At 39.5% G+C, this 23,718-nt stretch overlaps 1 protein-coding gene and 1 non-coding gene across 3 annotated transcripts in view; both read left to right on the top strand.

The window, feature by feature from the left end:
* Window positions 1–473: 473 nt before the first annotated feature.
* Window positions 474–23,718, top strand: part of PHEX (phosphate regulating endopeptidase homolog X-linked) — a 197,236-nt gene continuing 173,991 nt past the window's right edge. The window contains exons 1-4 of one of the 2 annotated variants that reach the window (XM_043897176.1): window positions 474–727; window positions 921–1,142; window positions 5,171–5,239; window positions 12,523–12,684. In XM_043897176.1, the coding sequence (XP_043753111.1) occupies window positions 1,025–1,142; window positions 5,171–5,239; window positions 12,523–12,684 (349 nt within the window). In that variant the 5' untranslated portion in view covers window positions 474–727; window positions 921–1,024. Of the gene's footprint in view, window positions 728–917; window positions 1,143–5,170; window positions 5,240–12,522; window positions 12,685–23,718 lie in introns of both variants that reach the window. The other variant, XM_043897175.1, reaches the window with a different exon arrangement.
* LOC122690994 lies at window positions 10,163–10,269 on the top strand. Its single transcript, XR_006340244.1, has one exon. It is a non-coding gene; the product is annotated as a U6 spliceosomal RNA (small nuclear RNA).

Below are 23,718 nucleotides of genomic sequence, written 5' to 3'. Positions count from 1 at the left end.
AAGGAACCAGTTATTAATCAGTCTTTCCAAGGAAGTCAATAACCTCTGAGTTCATCCTGGGGAACTTGCTGAGACGGGGGCTTGATGAAAACACAAGAACGTACTAACCAGTGGTGGGGCTGGAGGGCAAAATGCATGGGTGTACTTTTCATCAAAACACACAAGGAAAAACCCTCTTGCCATATCTTGTGTGCTTGCTAATAAGCTTAATTTGAACACTTATTCGCCTTTTTACAATTCTTAGCACCACAGAAAGGAAGTGCTTCTCCTTCTTCCTTAAAAACAAGTTCCAGTCCAAACCATCAGCCTCTGTAGGTTGTCTTAATTGCTACTTTGCACCGCACTGGGCTATGACTCTGATTTTTGGCACATGCTGTCATACACAAAGTTCCGAAAATAAAGTGCTCCAGGATATCCCCGGAACTCTTAGAAGGCTTTAAAAGGGGACTTGCACGCTGCAAGAATATCTTTGATGAAGACAATTCAGGCGAGCAGAATGCTTATGGCAAAAGAATTATATGATTCTTTGAGATCTTGAAGTGGGTCTGAAGAATCCTTGCCACCTAACTTATCATGGTTTGGGGGAGTTTGACAAGAATCCAGTTTTGATAAAGACAATTGTGTTTTCCTCCCCAAGTGACTATACATTTAAATAGCTAAAACATCTGTTCAGCAACATAGTAAAACATGTACACTCGGAACGCCTGAGAGAAGAGCCTGCCAAACGGTCGGTTGAGAGGGACTTTGCTGGGGGAGAGCACCAAGATAAAGCAACCACTGTTTGTTTTGTCTGGTCAGGGGGAAAGGCAAGGCAACCAATATTTTGGGTTTCATTTCATTTGTGAAGAATTATTTGAGAAAGGGTGGCGAGAGGACATTTCCTGACGGGATTTTTTTTTTTTTAACCTGTCCATTAGTAGAAGAGCATGAGAACCTTGGATGTCAACGCCTAACAGACTCTTGAGACCAGCTACCAAACCACAAAAAGCGACTTTCTTCTTGACTGGCCTCTCTGTCTCTTCCGATGGAGGCAGAAACAGGGAGCAGCATGGAGATCGGAAAGACAGCCAACAGAGGCACTAGAATCGCCCTGGTCGTGTTCATTGGTGGCACCCTGGTGCTGGGCATAGTCCTCTTTCTAGGTAAGTGGGGCGCTGGAGGCCAGCGAACTGGGTGAGTGTTCAGTGGTTTCCTTGTGCTTAATTCTGGCAAACCTTGTCAGGATGCAGGTGGAAGGCTGTTTGCTGGTGTTAGTAGGTGGTGCGTCCTTAGTTTCTATTAAATATGCAAATGAAAGGAAGCTTTTTCTTTAGGAAGGTAAATAAATATGAATGCCCAACTACCAAACACATAATCCAAAATGTGAAGTGGGTATAAAGTGGTTTCGAGTGGCTGGAGGACTTGGTTGCCTCAGGCAAACATTTTATTATGCATTACATTTAGCAAAATGAGTGTTGATGAATTCATAGTCAGATACTTTCATTTATTTTGTGAGGAAAGACTTTACATTGTGATCAAACCATGCTGGAATTTCTTTCCATTTGATTTTTGTCAATGTTTGCCTGAATGACTCATGAAATTTAACTCACAAAATACAAATCAGCCCTTAAAAATGCACTTTTAGTGGCATTTTTCAATTCCATTCCAATCTAGTAACTCTGGTGGAATAAAATTTGAACTCTTTCTATTAGATTTAAAAGTTAATATGAAGGAAAACAGAGGTCTTCCTCCCAAGATTTGAAAGGTATTGTGATTCATTGATTTTAATGACTGTTGGTGAGAATGATGTTCCCAGAGAGTATATATGATGATAAAAACATATTCTTATGAGAAAGAATGAAATATCTTAGAAAGGGGAGAGCGATGTTCTAAGATTTTAGGCATTCTGAATCTTTGACTGTTCTTTGTATTTTTCTCCTGCGGCCTATACTGTTTCATTAGCTTGAAAATTATGTAGGTCCAAGCCCTTTCCTGAGGAGAGTCTAGGTGCTGTTTGAAATGTAGCAAGCCTGGAAACAGACCTTGGCATATGCAGGATGCAGGCGGCCATGTTTATCTTGGCAAGGGAAAGCCAGTAATTAAACATTAAAAAGTTAGGGTTGTGTGGTTGAAAACTGCTAAAACGAGCAAACCATCTTTCCATGTTTTCTGTGGCTGAAGATTTAGGAAATTAGATGGGTTTATTGCTAATCTCCTATTCCTGCAACTGAACTTGAGGCTTTTGAAAACTGTTGTGAGATTTCTTGGCACTTTGGGTTTAGGCAAGTGTCCTATCCTGAAATTCACAACTGGGGGAAAAATGATAATGTCAAGGACTATGCACTATGTCAGAAGTGACTACAAAGTTAGGCTCTCAGTGTTTTGCAAACACTCTCAAACTTAAAAATCCAAGTGATTATTGTTTATGTAAAGATATGTGCTCTTTTTTAATGATGTTACTGCTGCTTGAAGCCTCTTTGAAATTCCTCCCACTCTTATGGGAGTTCTGAGGCTGTAGCATATTATTAGAATATTCTTGATGGCAGCATTTTTTTTTTGCCACACCATTCAGGTTGTGGGATATTAGTTCCCCAACCAGGGATTGAACTCAGGCCCTCTACCGTGTGGAGTCCTAACCATTAGAATTAGGAGATTCCAAATCTTTGTTCTTCAAGAGAAGATGATCCTTTGGGATCAGCTCTAAAGTTTTTCAAGCTCAGTAAAATTCATCAAGCCAGCTGATGCTATTATGGGTAAGGAGGCCTACATAAATAGAAAAAAATAACTTTCCGATGTGTCTGATAACTTGGCTCTCTCTCACTTAGAATCTTTAAGAGAAGGTGTAATGATGTTAGAGAATAATTCTCCCTCAGCCTTCGCTACTCCTAAGTGTGGTCTGTGGACCAGCAGCATCTGCATCACTTGGGAGCCTGAGCCCCACCCAAGACCTACTGATTCAGAATCTGCATTTTTCACAAGATCCCCAGGTGATTCATTTGCAAATTGAAGTTTGAGAAGTATTGCTTCAGGTGGCCATGTCCATTTGGATGGACATGGATGTCTCCATCAGAGACATTTGCTTTTAAATAGTTGCTTGCTCTCAAATTAAAAAAGAAATGGTATTTTTGTCAAATGATATTTTTTCTTGTGGTGAGAACTTTTAAGATGTACTCTCTTATCAACTTCCAGATATATAATACAGTGTTACTAACTATGGTCACCAGGCTGTATGTTACATCCACATGACCTATTTATCTTATAACTGGAAGTTTGTATCTTGAAAGGAATAAATTTTTAACTATTTTATTATCTTTTTTCTAAAATAAAATAAGGTTAGTATCAAGAAGGTATTGTCCAGAATGATAAAATATTATTATTTGCAATAAGCTTTCTTTTTCCACATTAAAAAAAGACATGCTCATTAAAGAACATTTGGTAAACATATAGTAATAGACTGAAGGGAAAATTTATGGTTCAATCACCAAGGCATATTGAAATATTTCATGCTAATTGTTATGCTCCACATATATATTTTTGCTTTTTTTGCTTTCTAAAGAAATCAAAATATAACTTTAAGATACTTCTTTTCTTAAAAATAGGCCTGAGATGTTTGTTTCATAGGCAGTTTTCTTGAATGTTTAATGTAACACAGGTAAAAAGACTGGAGGATGGCAGCAGAGAAAAGAACAAAGAAAAAGCAGGCTCCTCTTAGAATGTGGGTTAATAAATAATACAAATTGCCACACTGGCAGGTGATGTGCAGAAACATAAGGATACTGTTTCTCTGCTGAGGATGCCATGAAAGGCCTTGGCCTCCCTTCACCCTCTACCTTCAATCTCCCCATGGCCACATCTCCAAATGATTCCTTATTTCTGCTCACAGAGTACAGCAATAATGAATTCCCCACAATTTCCTTGGCTACCACAAATACTTTCAAAGTCTAAACTCATATCTGCTAACGTCTAGGTGCTACCTGAAGTTTACAAACAGGGCACCCAGACATTTGCAGAAAGTTGCCAGCCAGGTGGGGAAATGAAGCCATTGGTGAAAAGCTACTTAGGTCTTGTAGGGTTTCTGTTTGGTTTTGTTTTGGTGGAAGTAGTTGGCAATTTGGTCCCCCAAGCTGTGTCTGTGTGGTAGCTGGGCTGGGCCTGGTGGGAGGTGGGTGTGAGTACAGGACAGGCAGATAATGATTCTCTTGACAGAAAAAAATCACTGTTACTTTTCCTCCTTTTATGGGCTGTATCTGTATGAATGGTTTAGATAAGATGCAGAACTTTAAATGCCACATATGCTAGCTTTCTCCTTCCACTCTGGATTTAGTCCAAATGACACAGTCTATAACTTTCAATTTTCTCATCACTAAAATGAGAATGCAGTTGTAAACAGAAAGTGAAATGATTAGACTTAAACCACAGATAATCGGAGATAAGAGACTTTAGGGATTATTTAACCAAATGGTTCTCAAACTTGAGTGTGCATCAGAATAACATGGAGGGCTTGTTAAAATGCAAATGGGACTTCCCTGGTGGACCAGAGGTTAAGAGTCTGCCTGCCAATGCAGGGGACACGGGTTTGATCCCTGGTCCAGAAAGATCCCATATGCTGTGAGGCAACTAAGTCCCTGTGCCACAACCATTGAAGCCCACGAGCTCTGCAACAAGAGAAGCCACCGCAATGAGAAGACCATGCACCACAACTAGAATAGCCCCCACTCACCACAACTCTCTAGAGAAAGCCCATGCAAAGCAGTGAAGACCCGGTCAAGCCATAAACAAATAAATAAAATTAAATAAATAAAACGAGGATGGTTGGGCCCCCACCCCAGAGTTTGTGAGTCTGAAGGTCAGGGTAGGGCTTGGTCATCTGCATTTCTCATTAGCTCCCAGGTGATGTTGCTGTGCTGCCTTTGCCCCTGGGCCCCCACTCTAAGAAGCACTGGTCTAGTTGTGCCTACTTGTCTTCACGTTCAAGCAAACCAAGTTTGGGAGCAACCAAGAGTCTCACCAAGGTTGCTTAGCTAGTGACCAGATTCTGGTTCTGTGACACTGAGCCAAGTGGATTTTTGAATGTGGTGTCAATACAGGGAAGGACGAATAGATATCAAACGTCTCACAAGTGTGCCTGACAGTGGGTTACCTGTTGGTGGTCTGCTGCAAGCCAGTCATTTATTTTGGTCTGTTTTTTCAGTGAGTCAAGGTTTCTTAAGTCTCCACGCTAAACCAGAGTACTGCCTGAAGCCAGAATGCATCGAAGCTGGTAAGTCAGTTTTCCACCCTGTGTCAAGTTATAATTATGGTACCTTGGGGAGTGGAAGAGAAAACAGGTGGTATTTTTAGTATTTTGCTTGTTTGAGGTTTACGAAGTATGAAATGCAATTCTGATGAAATTTTAACTTTACTTTCAAGTCTTGGTGTGAAGTTGTGGAACATAGGTTTCCTGTTCTTTTTTTTTCCCTTGCAATAAAACAGCTATGCAGTATTCCAAGCCATTATAAGGAAATCATAAAGGGGTGTGGAAGGCTGAATGGTCTTTCTTAAAACCTGAAGACAGAGGCCCTCCACATTCCTATCACCTTAGCTGAATGTGTGCTGTAAAAAAAAATACAGAGAATCAAGGAAATACTTAGATTTTTGGCGGTGGCATTGATTAAAATGGAAAAGACATAGGTAAAAGGGTTTTTGAACTCTGAGGCTTTATACAAAGATACTAGGTTAGATAGCTGTGTTATTAGAGTTCTTTTTAAAAACTTTTAAAGTTGAAGTATAGTTGAATTGCAATGTGTTAATTACTGTTGTACAGAAATCTCGGTTATACTACATATACACACACTATATATAGTATATATTTATACTACATTATATATATATATACACACACACACTATATATAAACATTCTTTTCCATCATAGTTTATCACAGGCTTCCCTGGTGGTTCAATTGGAAAAGAATCCTCCTGTAATGCAGGAGACCACCTGCAATGCAGGAGACCTGAGTTGGATCCTTGGGTTGGTAAGATCCCCCAGAGGAGGAAATGGCAAGCAACTCTAGCATCCTTACCTAGGAAATTCCAGGGATAGAGGAGCCTGGCAGGTTACAGCCCATGGGGTCAAAGAGTCGGACACGATTTAGCAACTAAACCACCATCACTGAATTTAGTTCCCTGTGCTATACAGTAGGACCCTGTTAACCATCCTATGTGTAAAATAGTTTACATCTGCTAATCCCACACTCCTTGACAACCACCAGTCTATGCTTTTTTTTGGGGGGGGTCTCATTCTTAAATTACAAACACACAGACACACACACACACACACACTTTTAACCAGGCAATATGTTCAGTGACTTACATGTGTCATCTCATAAAATCTTCATAAGAACCCATGAAGTTGGTACTGTCACCTGGCCCAACTGCAGATGAGGAAATGTAGGCTTCCAAAAGCTAAATAGCTTGCTAAGGGTCACAACCTGAGTTAGCGGCAGGGCTGGGCTTCAAGTTCATGTCTGGCTTCTGACCATCTGTGCCCGTGCACCAGAGGCCATGCCAGGTAACTTTCTTGGATCTTAGTCCTGTCTTGCTCTATTTTTTCATAACATTAGACCTACTGAAGTCTAGTGACTAGACAACTGTTGGAGCTTTTTGATCTTGTCCCAGAAAGGGTGAAAAAGAAGTGCAAATTCCTAGGTCCTTTCTTGTTCCCAGCAGAGCAGATGACCCAGGGTTTTCTCCAGTGGAGCGAGGGTGACCTGGAGTAGGGTGAAGGACCAGGTAGGATTATCAGAGGACAACTTTTAGACCCGACGTCCCTTTGTGCTTTGGCTATGGAACGGTTCTCGCAGATGTGTGAAATTTACATTTTTGAACTCAAACTTTTAATTTGAGTTTACTTGAGTTTTTGTATTGAGGACGACTTATTTCATGAATTTTATCTCTACTATGAACCACAATAATGAAAAAGTAAAGCCTGAAGAATGACACTGATCCCGTTGCTTCCTGCCAGCTCGTTTCCCTTGCTAGCTGTTTTTAGTGCAAGCCTTGCTGTGTGCGCGTGCGTGCCTGCCTCGGCGCTGCGTGCGTGACGTGCCTGCCTCGGCGTCGCGTGCGTGACGTGCTTGCCTCGGCGCCGCGTTCGTCGCGTGTGTGCCTGCCTCGGCGCTGCGTGTGTGACGTGCCTGCCTCGGCGCCGCGTGCGTCGCGTGCGTGCCTGTCTCGGTGCCGCGTGCGTCGCGTGCGTGCCTGTCTCGGGGCTGCATGCGTCACATGCGTGTGTGTCTCTGCACCGCGTGCGTCATGTGCGTGCCTGCCTCGGCACCACGCGCTTCCCGTGCATGCCTGCCTCGGCGCCGCGTGCATCACGTGCGTGTCTTTGCACCACATGTGTTGTGTGCGTGCCTCAGTGCTGCGTGCGCGTCGCGTGCGTGCGTGCATGCCTTGGCACTGTGTGCACGCGTGCCTCGGTGCCGCGTGCGTGCCTGCCTGCCTCGGCGCCACGTGCGTCACGTGCGTGCCTGCCTTGGGGCCACATGCATCACGTGCGTGTGTGTGTCTCGGTGCCGTGTGCATCACGTGCATGCGTGCCTGCTTTGGTGCAGCGTGCATCACGTGCGTGTGTGTCTCAGTGCCACGTGCGTGCGTGCCTCAGCGCCGCATATGTCATGTGCGTGCGTGCCTCGGTGCTGCATGCGTGCGTGTCTTTGTGCCGCGTGCATCACGTGCGTGCCTGCCTTGGCACCACGTGCGTTGCGTGCGTGCGTGCCTTAGCTCTGCGTGCGTGCGTGCCTCGGTGCCGTGTGCATCTCGTGCATGCCTGCCTCAGCGCCACGTGCATCGCGTGCGTGCGTGCCTGCTTCGGCACAGCATGCATCGTGTGTGTGTCTGCCTTGGCGCCGCGTGCTTGTGTTGCCTGTAGGATGATGTTTGGGAGAAGGGCATTCTGGGCATTTTGCGAGCAGGTGCCATCTTGTCTGAGGTGCCTTCTTTCCTTACTGTTCCTTTTCTTCTCTTTTCTAGTCACATCCTAATCCCTCTTTCAGAATAACAGATGGAGAAAGAATACAAAGAAGTGAGGAGACAAGGAAAGGGCTTGTTAATGACAGTGGTGGTGATGGATAAGAGCAGAGAGGCTGACTTGAGTTCGAAGGCTGATCTGGCCACATACAGGCTGTGTGAGCTGGGCTAAATACATAAACCCACCTGTGGCTCAGTTTCACAATCTGTAAAATGGGGAAAAGATTTTTTTTTTTCTGCACTGGGCCTTTGTTGCTTCCCACGGACTTTCTCTAGTTGTGGAGAGCAGAGGGTACTCTCTAGTTGTGGTGAGTGGACTTACTGTGGTGGCTTCTCTTGTTACAGAGCACGGGCTTAATCGTTGTGGTCCATAGGGCTTAATTGCTTTGCAGCATGTGAGATGTTACCGATCAGGGATTGAACCCAGTTCTCCTGCATTGGCAGGCAGATTCTTCACTACTGAGCCACCAGGGAAGAGTTTTTAATTTATCATACTGGTTATGAGAATAGAAGAAAATAATGATGGTGGTAGTACTAGAAGTTGCGGTCCATGATGTCTTACCCTTTACCCCTTACTCAGAGAGCATTGTAACTCAGTTGGCAAGACTGGACCTGGCATCAATTCTTGTGATGGCAAAACTGTATCTTAACTCATGTGAGGCTGTTTTAGGCTTTGTTCATCCCTCTTAAGAGAATGCACACTATTCCCTGTAGAATTATTAATGTGTTTGCTTCAGGAGTACTACTTCAGACATTGCTGGCAGTATTATATCATCTGTGGTTTATGCATTGCATTGCTTTTCTAGACTCTATGAGCTCTGAAACATCTGGTCTCAAGAGTTTAGCATGAGTGTTTGTGAAATTGTAATAGCAAATTTGTATGTATGGTTGCCAGATTTAGCTACATGCATACATTCAGGATGCCCAGTTAAATTTGAATTGCAGATATACAATGAGAATTTTTTTTTTGGTACAAGTATGTCCCATGAAATATTTGGTAGTACTTGCACTATGAAAGTAGTCATTTATATAAAATGCAAATTTCAGTAGGTATTCTGTACTTTATCTGGCAACTGTATTTATTTGGCAGTGTGCCTGACACTGTTCTAAGTGCTTTACACGTACTCATTTAATTCTTATGAAAATCCTATGTGGTGCTTTTATTACCCCATTTTACAGATGAGGAAACTAAAATACAGAGAGGCTAAGTAACCTACCTAAGGTTGCATAGTTATTGCATGGTGTTGTTGGCATTCAAAACCAGGTGGTCTGGGTCTGGAGTGTGTGATGAGGCCACACTGCCTGAGAAGGGCTTAGCATGGTTCCTGGCGCAGAGGGAAACTGCTCAGTATTAGTGATTTTATTGTTACCACCCATCACACCCCTTTTAGCCCTGGTTAAACTTTAAAAAGTCAGGCTGGTATAATGAATAGGGCCTCCACTTCTACTACACAAACGCTAGCTGGAGACCAAATAACAATTTGTCTTGTATGTGATGACTTGAGGGAATACATAGCCTGGCGTTTCACAGAGTTTCTTTGTCATCATATTTCTTTTATTAAAACAAGACTCTTTGAGTTTTATCCATGAACTGAGTAGGGGGAAAGGAGTTTTGGTGTCTTGACAATTATGGTCCCTTGCAATTTTAAGTCACAGCTCCTCTGCAGAAAGTGCAGCCCTGTGCCCAGCTGTGAACTGTGAATGATGAATTGAGAGGCTGTAGCTGGAGTTTTTCCACTTAGTGGGCTCGGTTCCAAATTCAGTGTGAGTGATGTATTCCCCACTTTCTATCAGGACTGAGGTCAGAGCTGATCTTGCAGTTTAGATACCTGCAAGAATACTGAGGAGATGGGATACATTTGAGGGTTGGGGGCTGGGGGATTTGGGAAGGTAGCCAGAAAACAGTGTGCTTATGTGAATACAAATGTGTGTGCAGGTTCCTCTGTGTGACTCTAAATATTGTGTGGGACTGAAACTTCTATGATCCATGTCCCTGAGGTGTCACACTGCAGATTCATTCTGTGACTGCAGAGCCTGATTAACCATAAATATAAACTAAAATGAAAACTTTGTGCCCTAACATATTTGCATATTGTATATTAGTGATGAAACAGTAGCAGAAACAAAAATTATAATTGGAGACAACCTAATTAATTTTGAAAGATAAAAATATTGTGCTTGCTTTGGCAGCACATATACTAAAATTGAAATGATACAGAGAAGATTAGCATGGCCCCTGTGCAAGGATAACACACAGATTTGTGAAGCATTCCATATTTTTTGGATCAGTTCTAATGAGGTGGATGAAACTGGAGCCTATTATACAGAGTGAAGTAAGTCAGAAAGAAAAACACCAATACAGTATACTAACACATATATATGGAATTTAGAAAGATGGTAATGATGACCCTATATGTGAGACAGCAAAAGAGACACAGATGTAAAGAACAGACTTTTGGACTCTGTGGGAGAAGGCAAGGGTAGGATGACTTGTAAGAATAGCATTGAAATGCGTATATTACCATATGTGAAATAGATCGCCAGTCCAGGTTGGATGCATGAGACAGGGTGCTCAGGGCTGGTGCACTGGGATGACCCTGAGGGGTGGGATGGGGAAGGAAGTGGGAGGGGGACTCAGGATGGGGAACACATGTACACCCATGGCTGATTCATGTCAATGTATGGTAAAAACCACTACAATATTGTGAAGTAATTAGCCTCCAACTAAAATAAGTAAATTAATTAAAAAAGAAGAAAGATTAAAATATTAAGTTAATTTAAAATTTGTCAAACTTAGATTCTAAACCATTTCTTTTTTTGCTTTTTGGGGGAGTGTGTGGAAGGATTGAAAGTGGTGGGGAATTTGAAGTTCTGTAGTGACTAGGATGCTTGTATATTATTCACTTCATCAAAGACATAAAGCTCTTTGAAATATTCATAGAATGTCTAGGCTAAGGAAATAAGTAGCCTTACTTTTAAACCTGGAGGAACCACACATAACCAAACTGTAGTATGCATATCTACATTTATGCAGATTATACTTTTTTGGCTAGTCATTCATGTTTAGCTGAAAACTCATTGGGTTGCCATTACTTCAAACATAAATGTATTCTGGCATTAATTAAGTATAAAAATCACCCAGTATGTCATCTTTCCAGTGTCATTAAAATATTGGCTGCCCTTAAAAAAATCATTTGGTGCATATCTTTAGGTTAGAGTAGTAGCCAGCACTTGAAAGAGAGTTGGAGTTCAGTATTAGGAATTTGGGGACCTTCTCATTTTGTAATGAAAGGTTTTTTTTTAAGTTCATGGATACATATTTAGGTATGCACAAACTTCCTATTGATTATCTTCCATATGTAATTGAGTGTGGCTTTAAGGAAGGAAAAAATGGCAGATCAGTCTATTGTGTTTTTCTGTTAACTTATACAGATTGCCAGTTCTGCCCCTAGACTTGGGCAAGAGAGGCATCTGCCCTGGGCTCCTCATTTGGAAAATTCCACTTTGCCCTGCTCTGGCCATGCCTCTTCCCTGGACAAGGAGTCTGTGGGGCCAAAACAGCAACCCTCTTCTTCTGCAACCCAGAATCCCCTGTAAGATGGCCCCAAGCTTCCTTTCAGGGCCTCTTTGGATCTCTTCCAGGGGTTCGTTTCTCTGAGAGCTTCCCTAAATGTCAAGGGGTTCAAGAATCCATACCTGGCTCTCCAGGTCTTTATGAAAGTATTAACATGTTGTAAATAGATATTTTCAACATTTAGATATTGCCATGTGGGCCTCTGTTTCAGTTAGTCTTTGTTGTGGAACAAATCACCCTAAACCTTAAAGGCCTGAAATGAGTGATTTAATATTTCTTACAATGACTTGGGTTTGGTGGGGTTCCTCTGTGGAGACTGCCTTAGGCTCATTCATATAGCTGCATTCAGCTGGAGGCTTGCCTGGCCTGAAAGGTCCATGATAGTCTCAGGCACATGCCTGGCCTTTGGTGGTGGCTTGGTTTTTCTTCATGTGGCCTTACCTCCTCCTCTTCAGAGGGCAGTCTCAGGGCTCCATTTGAAGGGATTTAACGTGGAAGATGAAAGGCCTCTTAAGGCCTAGCTTTGAAACTCATGAAAAGTTGCCCTGCCACTTTCTTCTGGTCAAAGGAAGTTATAAGGCCAGCACAGATTTAAGGCAGGGGAAATAGATGCTGGTGGAAAGAGTGGCAAAGTCACCTTGCAGAAGAATGAAAGGAATGGAAGGAAATATCACATGCATTCTGGCAGACAACTTACCTGTCCACTCTATTTGTATTGCTGAAACAGAAGTTAGGGGTGGTCCTGCAGAAACCAATAACAATAATACCACCAAACTTTTATCCATTCAGTCTGAATGTAGTAGTTTAATATGATAAAGTTGATTCAGGGAGTCATTTGAGGGGAAATGTGAAAACCAAGGCTTGGGCGCTGGTTGATATGAAATTGTTGTTTAATTTGGAAGAGACCAGTACACAATGTTCATTGCTTGCCATTAATCCTATGATTTTCTTTTTAAATAGCTGCTTCCATCTTAAGTAAAGTAAATCTGTCTGTGGACCCTTGTGATAATTTCTTCCGGTTTGCTTGTGATGGCTGGATACAGAGTAATCCAATTCCTGAAGATATGCCAAGCTATGGGATTTATCCTTGGCTCAGACGTAATGTCGACCTCAAGTTGAAGGGTAAGTTTCTGCTGGGTTTTGGTGATGCACTTTACAGAGAGCAGTATTTGACAAGAAAAACATAGTTTTGGATTTGAAGCATGACTGCTCACTTTTTAACTATACTAAATTCATTTCTAAGATTTTTTAAAAAGGAAGATTGGAAGGAAAGTTATAGAATTCCAGTCTCTCAGATCTCAGTGCAAGCCTGGCATAGCTCATGTACACATTTGATAGTATTAAGTTTTGCTGCTGCTGAAGGATAAATAGCATTTGATTGAGGTTGGGAGCAAAGGAATAGTTAATGAAAATCATGTTATATCAGTATACTCATTTGTCTGTTATGTTCAGAGCAAACTTCATCACTTGCTCATTGTGTCCTGGATTTTCATGGTTTACAACATGTACTTAACACTTCATTGTCTTTTGACATAACTTTTGAGAACTCTGGATGACCTTGTATTTGTCATATTGTTCCTGTTAAATGCTAAGTTGGCTCTGGGGAGACTGTCCTTTCTCCCATGGCCTCTCAAACAAGGACAAGCTCACACACACATACTCACATACGCCTGCACACACATATACTCTTCAAAAGTTGGAAATGTCTTTTGCTAGAGGATCTTCTGCTCACAATTGATCTCATTTTTATGCTGAGCTGTTGGAGAAAAGCACTTCAGGCTGGAAGTAGGGAGATTTTCAAGGCCAAGTGAGGTGATTGTTTTGAGAAGGCAAAAATGGTATTTTTTTTTCACTTTCTTATGACTCAATTATGCCATACAGCTAGCATTCAGTAGCACACCTAAAAGAATTCCTGAAAATTTTTGAGAATAATCATTTTTATTTTTCCTCCATAACATTTTCCCCAAGATTTAAAGAATTAATTTAAATCAATTTTAATAAAAATTAAGTATGTATCAATTCATGTATATAACATCCAAAATCATTGGCAGAATAATTAAATACCTATTGTCAGTTATAGAGACTTCCCTATAGCTCAGATGGTAAAGAGTCTGCCTGCAATGCAGGAGACCTGGGTTTGATCCCTGGGTCAGGAAGATCCCCTGGAGAAGGAAATGGCAATCCACTCCAGTATTCTTGCCTGGAGAATCCCATGGACAGAGGAGCCTGGTGGGCTACAGTCCAGGGGGTCACAAAGAGTCAGACACAACTAAGCAACTATCACACATTATAAATTGTAGGGAAAAATGTGCTTACATTTCACAATTAGATATAAACCATATGGACTTATATTTTATGCTAGAAGGCTGAAACTTAGTCTTCATAAGTTATAAGTGGGAATTTGGAAGAATGTTAGCGTTTTCCTATAATCCAACAGGTGCTATTTCTGTGCTATGGCACTGTAAATAGGACCTTGAAGAGTGAATTTACTAAGACTTATTTCCCTGTAGGATATTAACTTGTGTTGGTCCTTTACCCACCATTCTTGCCTGTTTCCTATTTCCCTTCTTTGGCTTATTTTCTTCCTAGACAGAAAGATGTGTGCACACACACAATCCAATAAGCAGATGTATCACTGAAGGATAAGAAAAAGTATTTCCAGACAGATGATCATTTCATATTAGTTATAGACCAAAGATTTCTATCTTCAGGGCATGAAGCTGTTATAATTTAAAGAATTTCTGGGAATGTCTTACTGTAAAAACTAAAGTCAGTATCGATGAGTTTTGTTTGAGGAAGATACTGTATGTGGGCTAAAATTAATAAAAATAAGAGCAAATTGTTCAGAGCAGCACGTTTTTTTTTCCTACTTTTAAAAATGAAAAACTGTTATTTCTAAGCTTAGTTAGGAAAATAAAAAGGAGCAAAAATAACATGCAAAAAGTAAAAAGAAATCCACACTTAAATCCACTCCTAAAAATACCTGCTAATAAAGCAGTTGGGTATATATCTTCCCAGGTTTTTTCCCCACGTGTGGATACATATGCATAATGTCATATGCACGGCCATATATTTAAAAAAATAAAAATAGCTGATATTATGCATGCTGCTCCATCAGCTGCTTTAACAAATGATGTATTCCTCGTAGATGTGGATTATGTCAGTAGACATCTTTCCTTATTATAAATAACACTATAATAAATACCTAAGTTTGCACATCTTTATGGCCTTATCTAAATGTATTCTTAGGATAAATTCCCAGAAGTAAAATTACTGTGTTGAAAGAGTATTCACGGTTTCATTTTTGTTGCATATAGCAGAATGGTCCTTTAGAAAGTTGTTTCTAGGTCTTCATATATTTTCTTGCTGCTTTAAATGGCAACTTTTCTCAATCACCTGTCTTTTTGTGGTATAGAGTAGTGGTCAGCCAACTGTGGCCCGTGGGCCAAACCCACGCCACTGCCTGTTTTTGTAAATAAAGTTTCATTGAAAGACACCACATCGATCCATTTATGCATTATCAATGGCTGCTTTTTGCACCATACCGTCAGAACTGAGTAGTTGCTGTAGAGACCATATGACCTGGAAAGCCCATATGACAGGCAGAGCTTAAAATATTTACTCTCTGACCTTCATGGGGGAAGTTTGCCAACTCCTGATGCCTATTGTAAAGCTTTGCTATATCTATATTGAATCTAATTATAGCTATTTTATTAACTGATAGCTTTTTGGGGATTTTTTGAAAGGTAATCATGAAATTAAGAAATAATTACAATTTTTGTCTCTTCCTTTCCGTTTACTATAATTGACTAGAGCCTCAGAATAATGTTGAATTATAGCAATGATAATGGGTATAATATTCTTAGCTTGAGTTGTAATGCCTCTAGCATTTACTCCCAATGCACTTTTTCTTTGTTTTTAGTATTTTTTATTGTGTTCTGTTATTCCTAGTTTGCAAAAAGTGTTGCTCAAGAAAAATCTCTTCACTGTTTATCAAGAGACTCACATGGAGTATCTCATTTAACTTCTCTAGATTTCCTCATGCTGAATTAACCTTATAATCTTTAAATAAATCCTGCATATGAATGGTTTATTATTTTCTTTTAAGCCATTGCTAGAATTGAATTGTTTCTTATATTTGTGTCTGTATTTATGATTGATGTTGGTCCATGGATTTTTGTGTGCTTGGTTTGTCAAATTCTGTTATCAAGATTGTGTTGGTCTTGTGAAACAAAATGGGAGGCTCCCCGTGTATTTCTATCCTCTGGGAAGGACACAGACAAGTAAATCTCTAGTTTGACATGCACTGTAAAGGATGAATTAAGAAATCAGTCATAGGGCTCTTGCTTCAAGTGCCAAGAAGGAGAGCAAATGGTGGAGTAGGGTCTCTTTTTAAATTAGTATCATCTTATGCCAGATGTATGTGCTTGAAATGTAAAATATGTATTCTTTGATCTTTTAAATTCTGAGGTAATTCAGACTTAAAAGTTGAAACAATAGTATAAGGAACTCCTATATACTCTCTACCCAGATTTCCTCATGCTGATTTGCTATATTTTCTTTATCATATTATTCTTTCATTCTCCCTATAAATGTAGAGATATTATCTCATTCTCTGTCTATATATTTATATTTATACATATAGCTAAAATATGTAAATGTTAGATGATACCAACATACAGATTTATAGATGTCTATCTTTCTGAACTCTGCAAATATGTTGCAGATAATTCGATTTTTTTAAAGGAAGAACTTTATTTTTGGCTGTGCTGAGTCTTCATTGCTGTGTGGGCTTTCCTCTTGTTGTGAGTGGGCGTTTTTCTCTAGTTGTGGTGGGCAGGCTTCTCACTGCAGTGGCTTCTCTTGTTGCAGAGCACAAGCTCTAGGGCGCTCAGGCTTCAGGAGCTATGGCATGTGGGCTCAGTAGTCGCAGCTCCTGGGCTCTAGAGCACAGGCTCGGTAGTTATGGCACCCAGGCTTAGTTACGTTGTGCCAAATCAGGGATTGAACCGGCGTCTCCTGCATTGGCAGGCAGATTCTTTACTACTGAGCCACCAGGGAAGCCCAGATATTCTTAAAGTATATAAATAGAACTTTTCAGATACCAGATGTGCTGGCCATCTCATTTTTTAAACACTAAATATTCTTTATTTATTTAGCATGCAAGTTGTTTATTTTGAGACATGATCCCAGGAAATACAGGTGGGGGACTGGGAAGAGTGAAAGATGGAAGGGAGGAAAAGCCAATCCAAGAATTAAACACTTGGTCTTTAAATTCTAACTATTAATATATATTTATCCTATATCCTTCTATGTATCTGTGTATGTCTCAGTCTACTCATCCATCTAACCACCCAGGTGGTACAAGCTCATTGCAGATCAGCTGTAAATGACTAACGAGAGGAAACATAATTCAGATCCTGATACCCAGTGATGAGTTTTTAAATGCAAATATATGTATACAATTATATGTGTGTGTATATATATATATATATAAAGGATCATATATTCTATTTTTATAATATTATTTTTCTGTGACATATTAACATCTTTTCAGGTCAGTATAAATAGCTCTATACTATCATTTGCCGTGACTGTTTTGTATGGATATACTGCCATTTGTTTCATCAATTCATGTGTTGCCATTTAGGTGGTTTCCAGATTTTATCTTCATTATAAGCCTCTCAGAGCCTGAGTGTTGATGCCACAGAGTTGGATTTGAATCCTTTCCTTTCATTTCCCCTTTGTGTTACTTTTGGTCAGTTAGCTCACCTAGGTCAGCTTTTTTATCTTTCAAATGGAGATAAGAATACCCATTTCATAGGATTTGTGAGGACTAAAGGGGATGACCTATATAAATTACCCAGTCTAGTTCCTGGCATATTGCAGGCCCTCAATATTTGTCCTTTGCTTTTCCATTTTGCTCAAAGATAGTTCTGAGGCTCATGAAGTAGTGTCTATCAAATGCTTAAGTTTTATTCTGGTCTTATCCTCTGTAAATATCATGTGCTTTCAAAAATATTAAATACTGTCTAGATATTTTTCCTCACCCTTGATAAAAAGAATATCCAAAAATAAAACCCAATGAGACCAATCAAAAGAATACCATTTTCTTATGACTGACAGAGAACACACAGAAATGGCTGTCCAATTTGTGAAATAAAATGGGTTTGACACACCTGGCTGATGAAAAATTGCCCTCTATTGAAGTCAGCAACCTGGCTTCATGAATTTTTTTCTTTAAATGGCATATAAGACTCAGATTTCTACTTGGAAAATAAAATTATTTCTTGTTCTAAGAATTAGGATTTGTTTTTTTAAAGGTCTGAATATAGTTATGCATTTGAATGTCTTAAAATTTCCTTCCTACAAAGCCTCCCAAATTTTCATGTGACTATGAAATTGACACAGCATGCATTGCTTATGAACGAACAGATGAAAATTTTGCAAATGAGCACTTATGAAACATGAAGCAATGAGTGAGCTAGAACACTTGTGTTAAACAGAAGACAGATGACTTAGGCTAGGGCCAGCTCATCTCTATTACAGAATAGCGATCTTGGCCAATATTTTATAAAGAAATGCAGTATATTATTATGTTCAAGCACAGACAGCACTAGCAGAACAATAAGATGAAGTGGGGCCTATGCATAATAGGCAGAGAAAGATGACTGTGATTCATAGATTGGTTATTTATTTGTAAATACCTGCTGGCTGAGATTTAAATCTCATAATTAAATAACCCCCCTATAATCTTGTTTTTCCTGTTAGTGATCCTAGCCAGATCATCTTTTGCAGATACTAAAAAGTTGAAAACTTACAGTTCAGCTCCTGTAAAGTCATTTGATAATTAGAAAGTTCAGATCATTGAAGACATAGTTAATTGTGTCATTTTCCTCATGCCATGACCTAGTATCATGATGTGCCAAATTGACCCTTGATGTCATTAAGCTCTTTGAAACAAATGATGTCAGACTAGAAACAACAAAATGGGGACATGACGGGGAAGTGCCAATGAGCAGCCAGGCACTGTGGTGTGCTTTTTATTCCTGGTGAAAACTTAGCCCATGTAAGTCTCATTGAATCTGCTATATAGACCAAGTGTGCCCACTCAGAGCAGATTCCTGTTTTTTCTGACTATTCTGCCTGTTTTTCATGGGGCTACCCAGGAAGCAACAACTTGCCAAGTTATGTATACACTGTTGTAAGTCCTGTGTGCACAGAGAGATGCTGCATAAAGATCTAGGCCTGTGTCAAAGACTTAGAATGTGAAATGAAATTATTTTACCTGAAGTTTTTTGTTGGTGTGGTTTCCATTTTTCATAATTGCAATACCTCATTTGAGCTTAGGTGGGGTGGGAGTGTGAGTTTCTGTAGTGTGTGGAAGGGGAAAGAAGTTGTCAAATTTTAAAAAGTTAAAAAAAAAAAAAGTTTAGCAATTTCCTGTTAGGAGACATTTACTTTGAATACAGAAATTAATTTCTTCCTGAAGACTCTGTGAAAATGTGTATTTACCTCTAGGGCATGACCTCTTTCTAAATAGCTTAAGGAAGTAAAAGAGGCCTTGAGAATGGCCACCATGTGTAGGAGCCTGTGTTCTGGGAGGTGTGACAGTCAGCATTTTAGATTTTCTTCCTGTGTATCCATTTCCACCCCTAGTGCATATCCTTGTCTTACTTTTTGACTCCTACCTGTTCCAAGCCTTTTATTTTAAGATCTAATTTTTCCCCTGTGGCTTTAATGTAGCTTTTCTTTTGTAGTGGTTAATGTTGCAAACAAGTTGGTTAATGTTGCAAATAATGTTGCGAATAAGAACCACATCTATTCATAACATTTATTCTGAGTTATATGCTCTTTGATTTGGGGGAAATGTGCTCACTTCAAATAGATTGAAATACAGCATTTTGATTGTACTGATTAATCTGTGAACACAGGACTATTTTCTGAGCTTTTGCTTTTTTCCTGGTGCCAATTGTTTTTAATCACAAGTAACAGAAACATCAACTCAGACTGGCCTAAGGAATAAAGACAATTTGTTGGCTCATGTAACCAAAATATCTAGTAATCATGCAGACTTCAGGTAAGGGTTGATCTAGCAACTGAAACGAAGTATCACATTTCTTTCTTTGTTTCTACTCTGACATCTGTTGTCTCATACTTTCTAAGTCTGCTTGGCTTAGATCATTGCCAGTAGCAATTTAGACTAAATCCAGAATTTAGACTTCCTCATTTGCATCCAGCAAGAGATACTGTGTTAGGCATAGGAGGATGTAGAAGTTAATGAGCTGCCCCAAGACTATTGTGTAGAAATTAAAAATCTGCACATCACAAAATATTTCAGTAGATACTGTAATCAAGATTCTAGAGGGAATTTTCTGGCTGTCCAGTGGTTAGGACTTGGCACTTTCACTGCCAGGGCCTCGGTTTGCTCTCTGTTCAGGGAACTAAGATCCCACAAGCCATGCAGCATGGCCAAAAGTAATAATAAAAGACTCTAGAGCTACACTATTCAGTATGGTAGCTACTAGCCATATGTGGCTTTTGAGCACTTGAAATATGGCTAGCTGGAATTGAGATGTGCTGTAAGTGTAAAGTATACACCAAATTTCAGAGACTTCATTTAGAAAACATGTAAAAATATCTCACCAATAAATTGATTTATTTCATAAATTACATATTGAAATATTTTAGATACATTGGGTTAAATAAAATATATTATTAAACATAATCTCACCTTTTTTGTTTTACTTATTCAAATATAGCAACAAGGAAATTGACAATTATTTATTTGGCTTGGATAATATTTCTCTCAGACAATGCTGCTGAATCGGCCATTAGAAAGGTGAGCTATCTGTGAATAAATTCAAATTTATTTCACTGATAGAGAAGGATCAAAGAACACCTTTAGTAAAAATAGTTCTCTACTCCCATCTACAGTCCCCCTCTATGCTGTTACTCTATAGGTGTCCTCTGTGGTTCATATAACCATCTGAAATTATCTTGTTTGTATACATACTTATTTGTTTTTCTCATCTATGCTTGCCCACCTGCATAAAAGAGTCAGGTGATCAGGAAAGAAGCATCATGGGGATGAAAACAATAGGTTAGGATATTTGTGTTTCCCCAACTTTATTGCCGGACCTTGGTCATGACCTCAAACCCTGAAAAGTCTTGGTAATCTAATCGGTCAGACGACACACTCAATGGTGTATATGAGTTTTAAGTCTCTCCTGTAGGGAAAGAGAAGAGGAAAGGGGAATTAGTGAAAGGAAAAGTGTCATCTTAGGTTGCTCTTGGTCTTCTTTGGATTCCATTGTTTTTGTTGTTTTTAGTTATACCCATTTCCATTCTCTCTTTTCTTTTCCTCATCCCTCGGGGATCTTTAGTTTGGACTCATGTCACCTCAAGAGAGCTGTTGATAGAGTTCAGGGACTTGAATAGGAAAACAAAAAAAGCATCTTTATTTGCACTAACCTCTGATGGAACTTTAGCATTTTCTTTAATTATGACTGTAGTTTACAAACTCTGGTTTGTAAGCTGTGGCTTAATTACCAATGGGAATCATAATTTTTAAAAATCTTAATACAGATGTTACAGCTATCTTGAAATAGTATCTACCTACATCACCACTTCAAAATCATAGTGGTTGCTAGACTCGATGTGATATCTTATTTAATGAATTAATGAAGTAGTGCATCTATCATGATTTTAAACAGTAAAACAACTGTTTTGTTAACTGTGTTTTGAAATAACTGGGTTCCATTATAAACCCATGTTTCTTATGTTCTTGTAGACATTATTTTGAGAATGGCCCATAGGTTTTAAGAGTTTGCCCAGGGGATATATGGCACAAAAAAGATTAAGAACCCCTGCCTATATAAAGATTGTTGGGGCATGCCTCAAAAAGGTATAGTTTTATTTTACTTTAGCTTTACAATACGTCCTAATTCAGGTGTTTTGAGTGGAGATGGCTATTACATGGCCCCATGGGTCCATTCATACCCAAATATTTGAACAGTTTGCTGTCTAAGAATGAACACATTACTGACAGTTAATAGGTGTTTATAAGGATATTAGATGAAACCAGAGATACGTGTTTGGAGTTTGTGCCAATGCCAAGCCTTGAAGTGATTAAGTGTAAGCTTTTATGGGCTTACCTATGCCATAGAACAAATGTATTTATAGATGAAATTACTGTCTATTGCCAAATACCTATTATGAAAGCAGAGAGTTAAAAGGCCAATGACCAACTAGAGATGATACAGCTTTTGCCATAGTATAGTTGAAAATATTTCTAAATAGTACAAATGATTGGAAGTAGTAATACACAAAGTAGTGTCTTCATTCAGAAGTACATATTATGTGGTGTATGAAAGAGCTTGCTTGTCATCTGATCATGAAGATGGGGACTCTTATTTGAATTTGGAATGGCAGGGGATGGAGGGGGGCTGTAAATCTGGAGGTGCTGGAGTGAACTTGGCTCTGTTGGAAGCAATGAGCAGGGCTGTTTGTGAGAGATCACAGGAGTGAGATGGGCAGCTGAAGGATGTCAGAATCCATTTTGAGATTTTTGACTTGGGGCGAGGAAGCTGAGGTTTCTGAAAAGTGGAATGACAGCCTAGAAATGCTTTACATGAAAAAAAGAAGTAGAAAACCAATGAGGGGGCATGTTTGTAGTATAAATATTGCAACACATAATGAAAAGTTTCCTGCTAGTTAGCATGAATGTTGTAGGAAGATAAAAAACATTTTACTTTAGAAGATTGCCAACTAAATTTGGGATCCTTTGACTAAATATAAGTTTTTGGCATGACTGATGACACAGGATATTCACATCCTGAGAAAGACATATATACACCTGCAATGATTCTTCCCAACCTGCCCACACCCTTTTTTGCATGGTTGGTGTGTATAATGTGTTTTACTTTGTAGTTGTTCAGAAGGGTTGCGTATTTTTGAAAAGCCACTTCCTGAAAGAAGATGACTGAAAAGGGAAGAAAAGTCCTAAAGTTTGGTGGTAACAATTCAAAGCCTACCCATGTGAACTTTGGTGGTAACAATTCCTGAAGCTCCTCCAAGTCCCCACGTGTTCTTGCTGTTAGTTGCCAGAAGCAGGAATAACAATGGAGCTGAGAAAAATGGGATTTGGGCAGGAATGTCCAAGGGTCATCTAGATTTCACAGCAGAAGCAGATGACTCAGATTTCCTGGGTCTTGAATGTCTTAGAGAAATGGGACAATCACTTACCTTTATTCTACTCCTAATTGGTCAGTGGCAAAACTCAGTCACCAGAAAAATTAAAAAGTTGGTTGTGCACAAATGCATGGCCAAATGGAGTTGAACATTTCATCCTCCCATTTCCTAACTCTTTGATTAGATGATTTCAGCTGAGCTCTCATCCTCAATTCTGAGAACTTTTCAACTGCAGCTTGAAGATGTGGCTTAATTGAGCATCTTTTAAATGTGGAAAAATCCCCATTTCTCCCCTGTTTTACTACTAATGTGGGTATTTTGACTCATCGCTGTGAAGTGAGCCTTTAACAGATTCCCCTCACCTCCCAAATTCATGAGTACATCACACAGAGAAGGGCCTGACAGTCTAGGCACTTTATAGAGGTGATCTTATTTAATAATACACTTGCTACGTTTTTTGAAGCCTCTAAACTGAACTCCTCACAAGCCTGTTAGATGGAAGATTTATCTGCTTTTGGGGCATGAGGAAATAGAAGTAGCCAGGCAGTAAAGTCAATCACCAGCCCAAGATCACAGAGCTAAGAGGCGATGGAGGAAGGATTAGAATTCAGATGTTTGACCCTGAGCACATGGTAAAACCCCTGAAAACCGGGGAGGTGATATTATCCCATTTTACAGTTGTGAAAGTTGAGACTTAGAGTGGTTATGTTAAGTCTCTCATATTCACACAGCTAGTGACCTGTAAGGCATCTTCCAGAGCAGTGATGTTGAAAAGAAATGTAATGTGTGTCATAGATGCAACTCATGTAATTTTACATTTTCTAATAGCTAAATTAAAGTAGAAAGGAATCAGATGAAATTAATTTTTTTATCTAACACAACATATCCAAAATACTGTCATTTCATGAAATCAGTATAAAAAACTTATGCGTGAGACATTTTACATTTTTTCTTGCCTACTAA

This window comes from Cervus elaphus, chromosome X (genome assembly GCF_910594005.1).
Source record: "Cervus elaphus chromosome X, mCerEla1.1, whole genome shotgun sequence".
NCBI classification, from domain to species: domain Eukaryota; kingdom Metazoa; phylum Chordata; class Mammalia; order Artiodactyla; family Cervidae; genus Cervus; species Cervus elaphus.
Note: the sequence above shows the minus strand (reverse complement) of the source record. Positions and strands in the feature narration are given on the sequence as shown.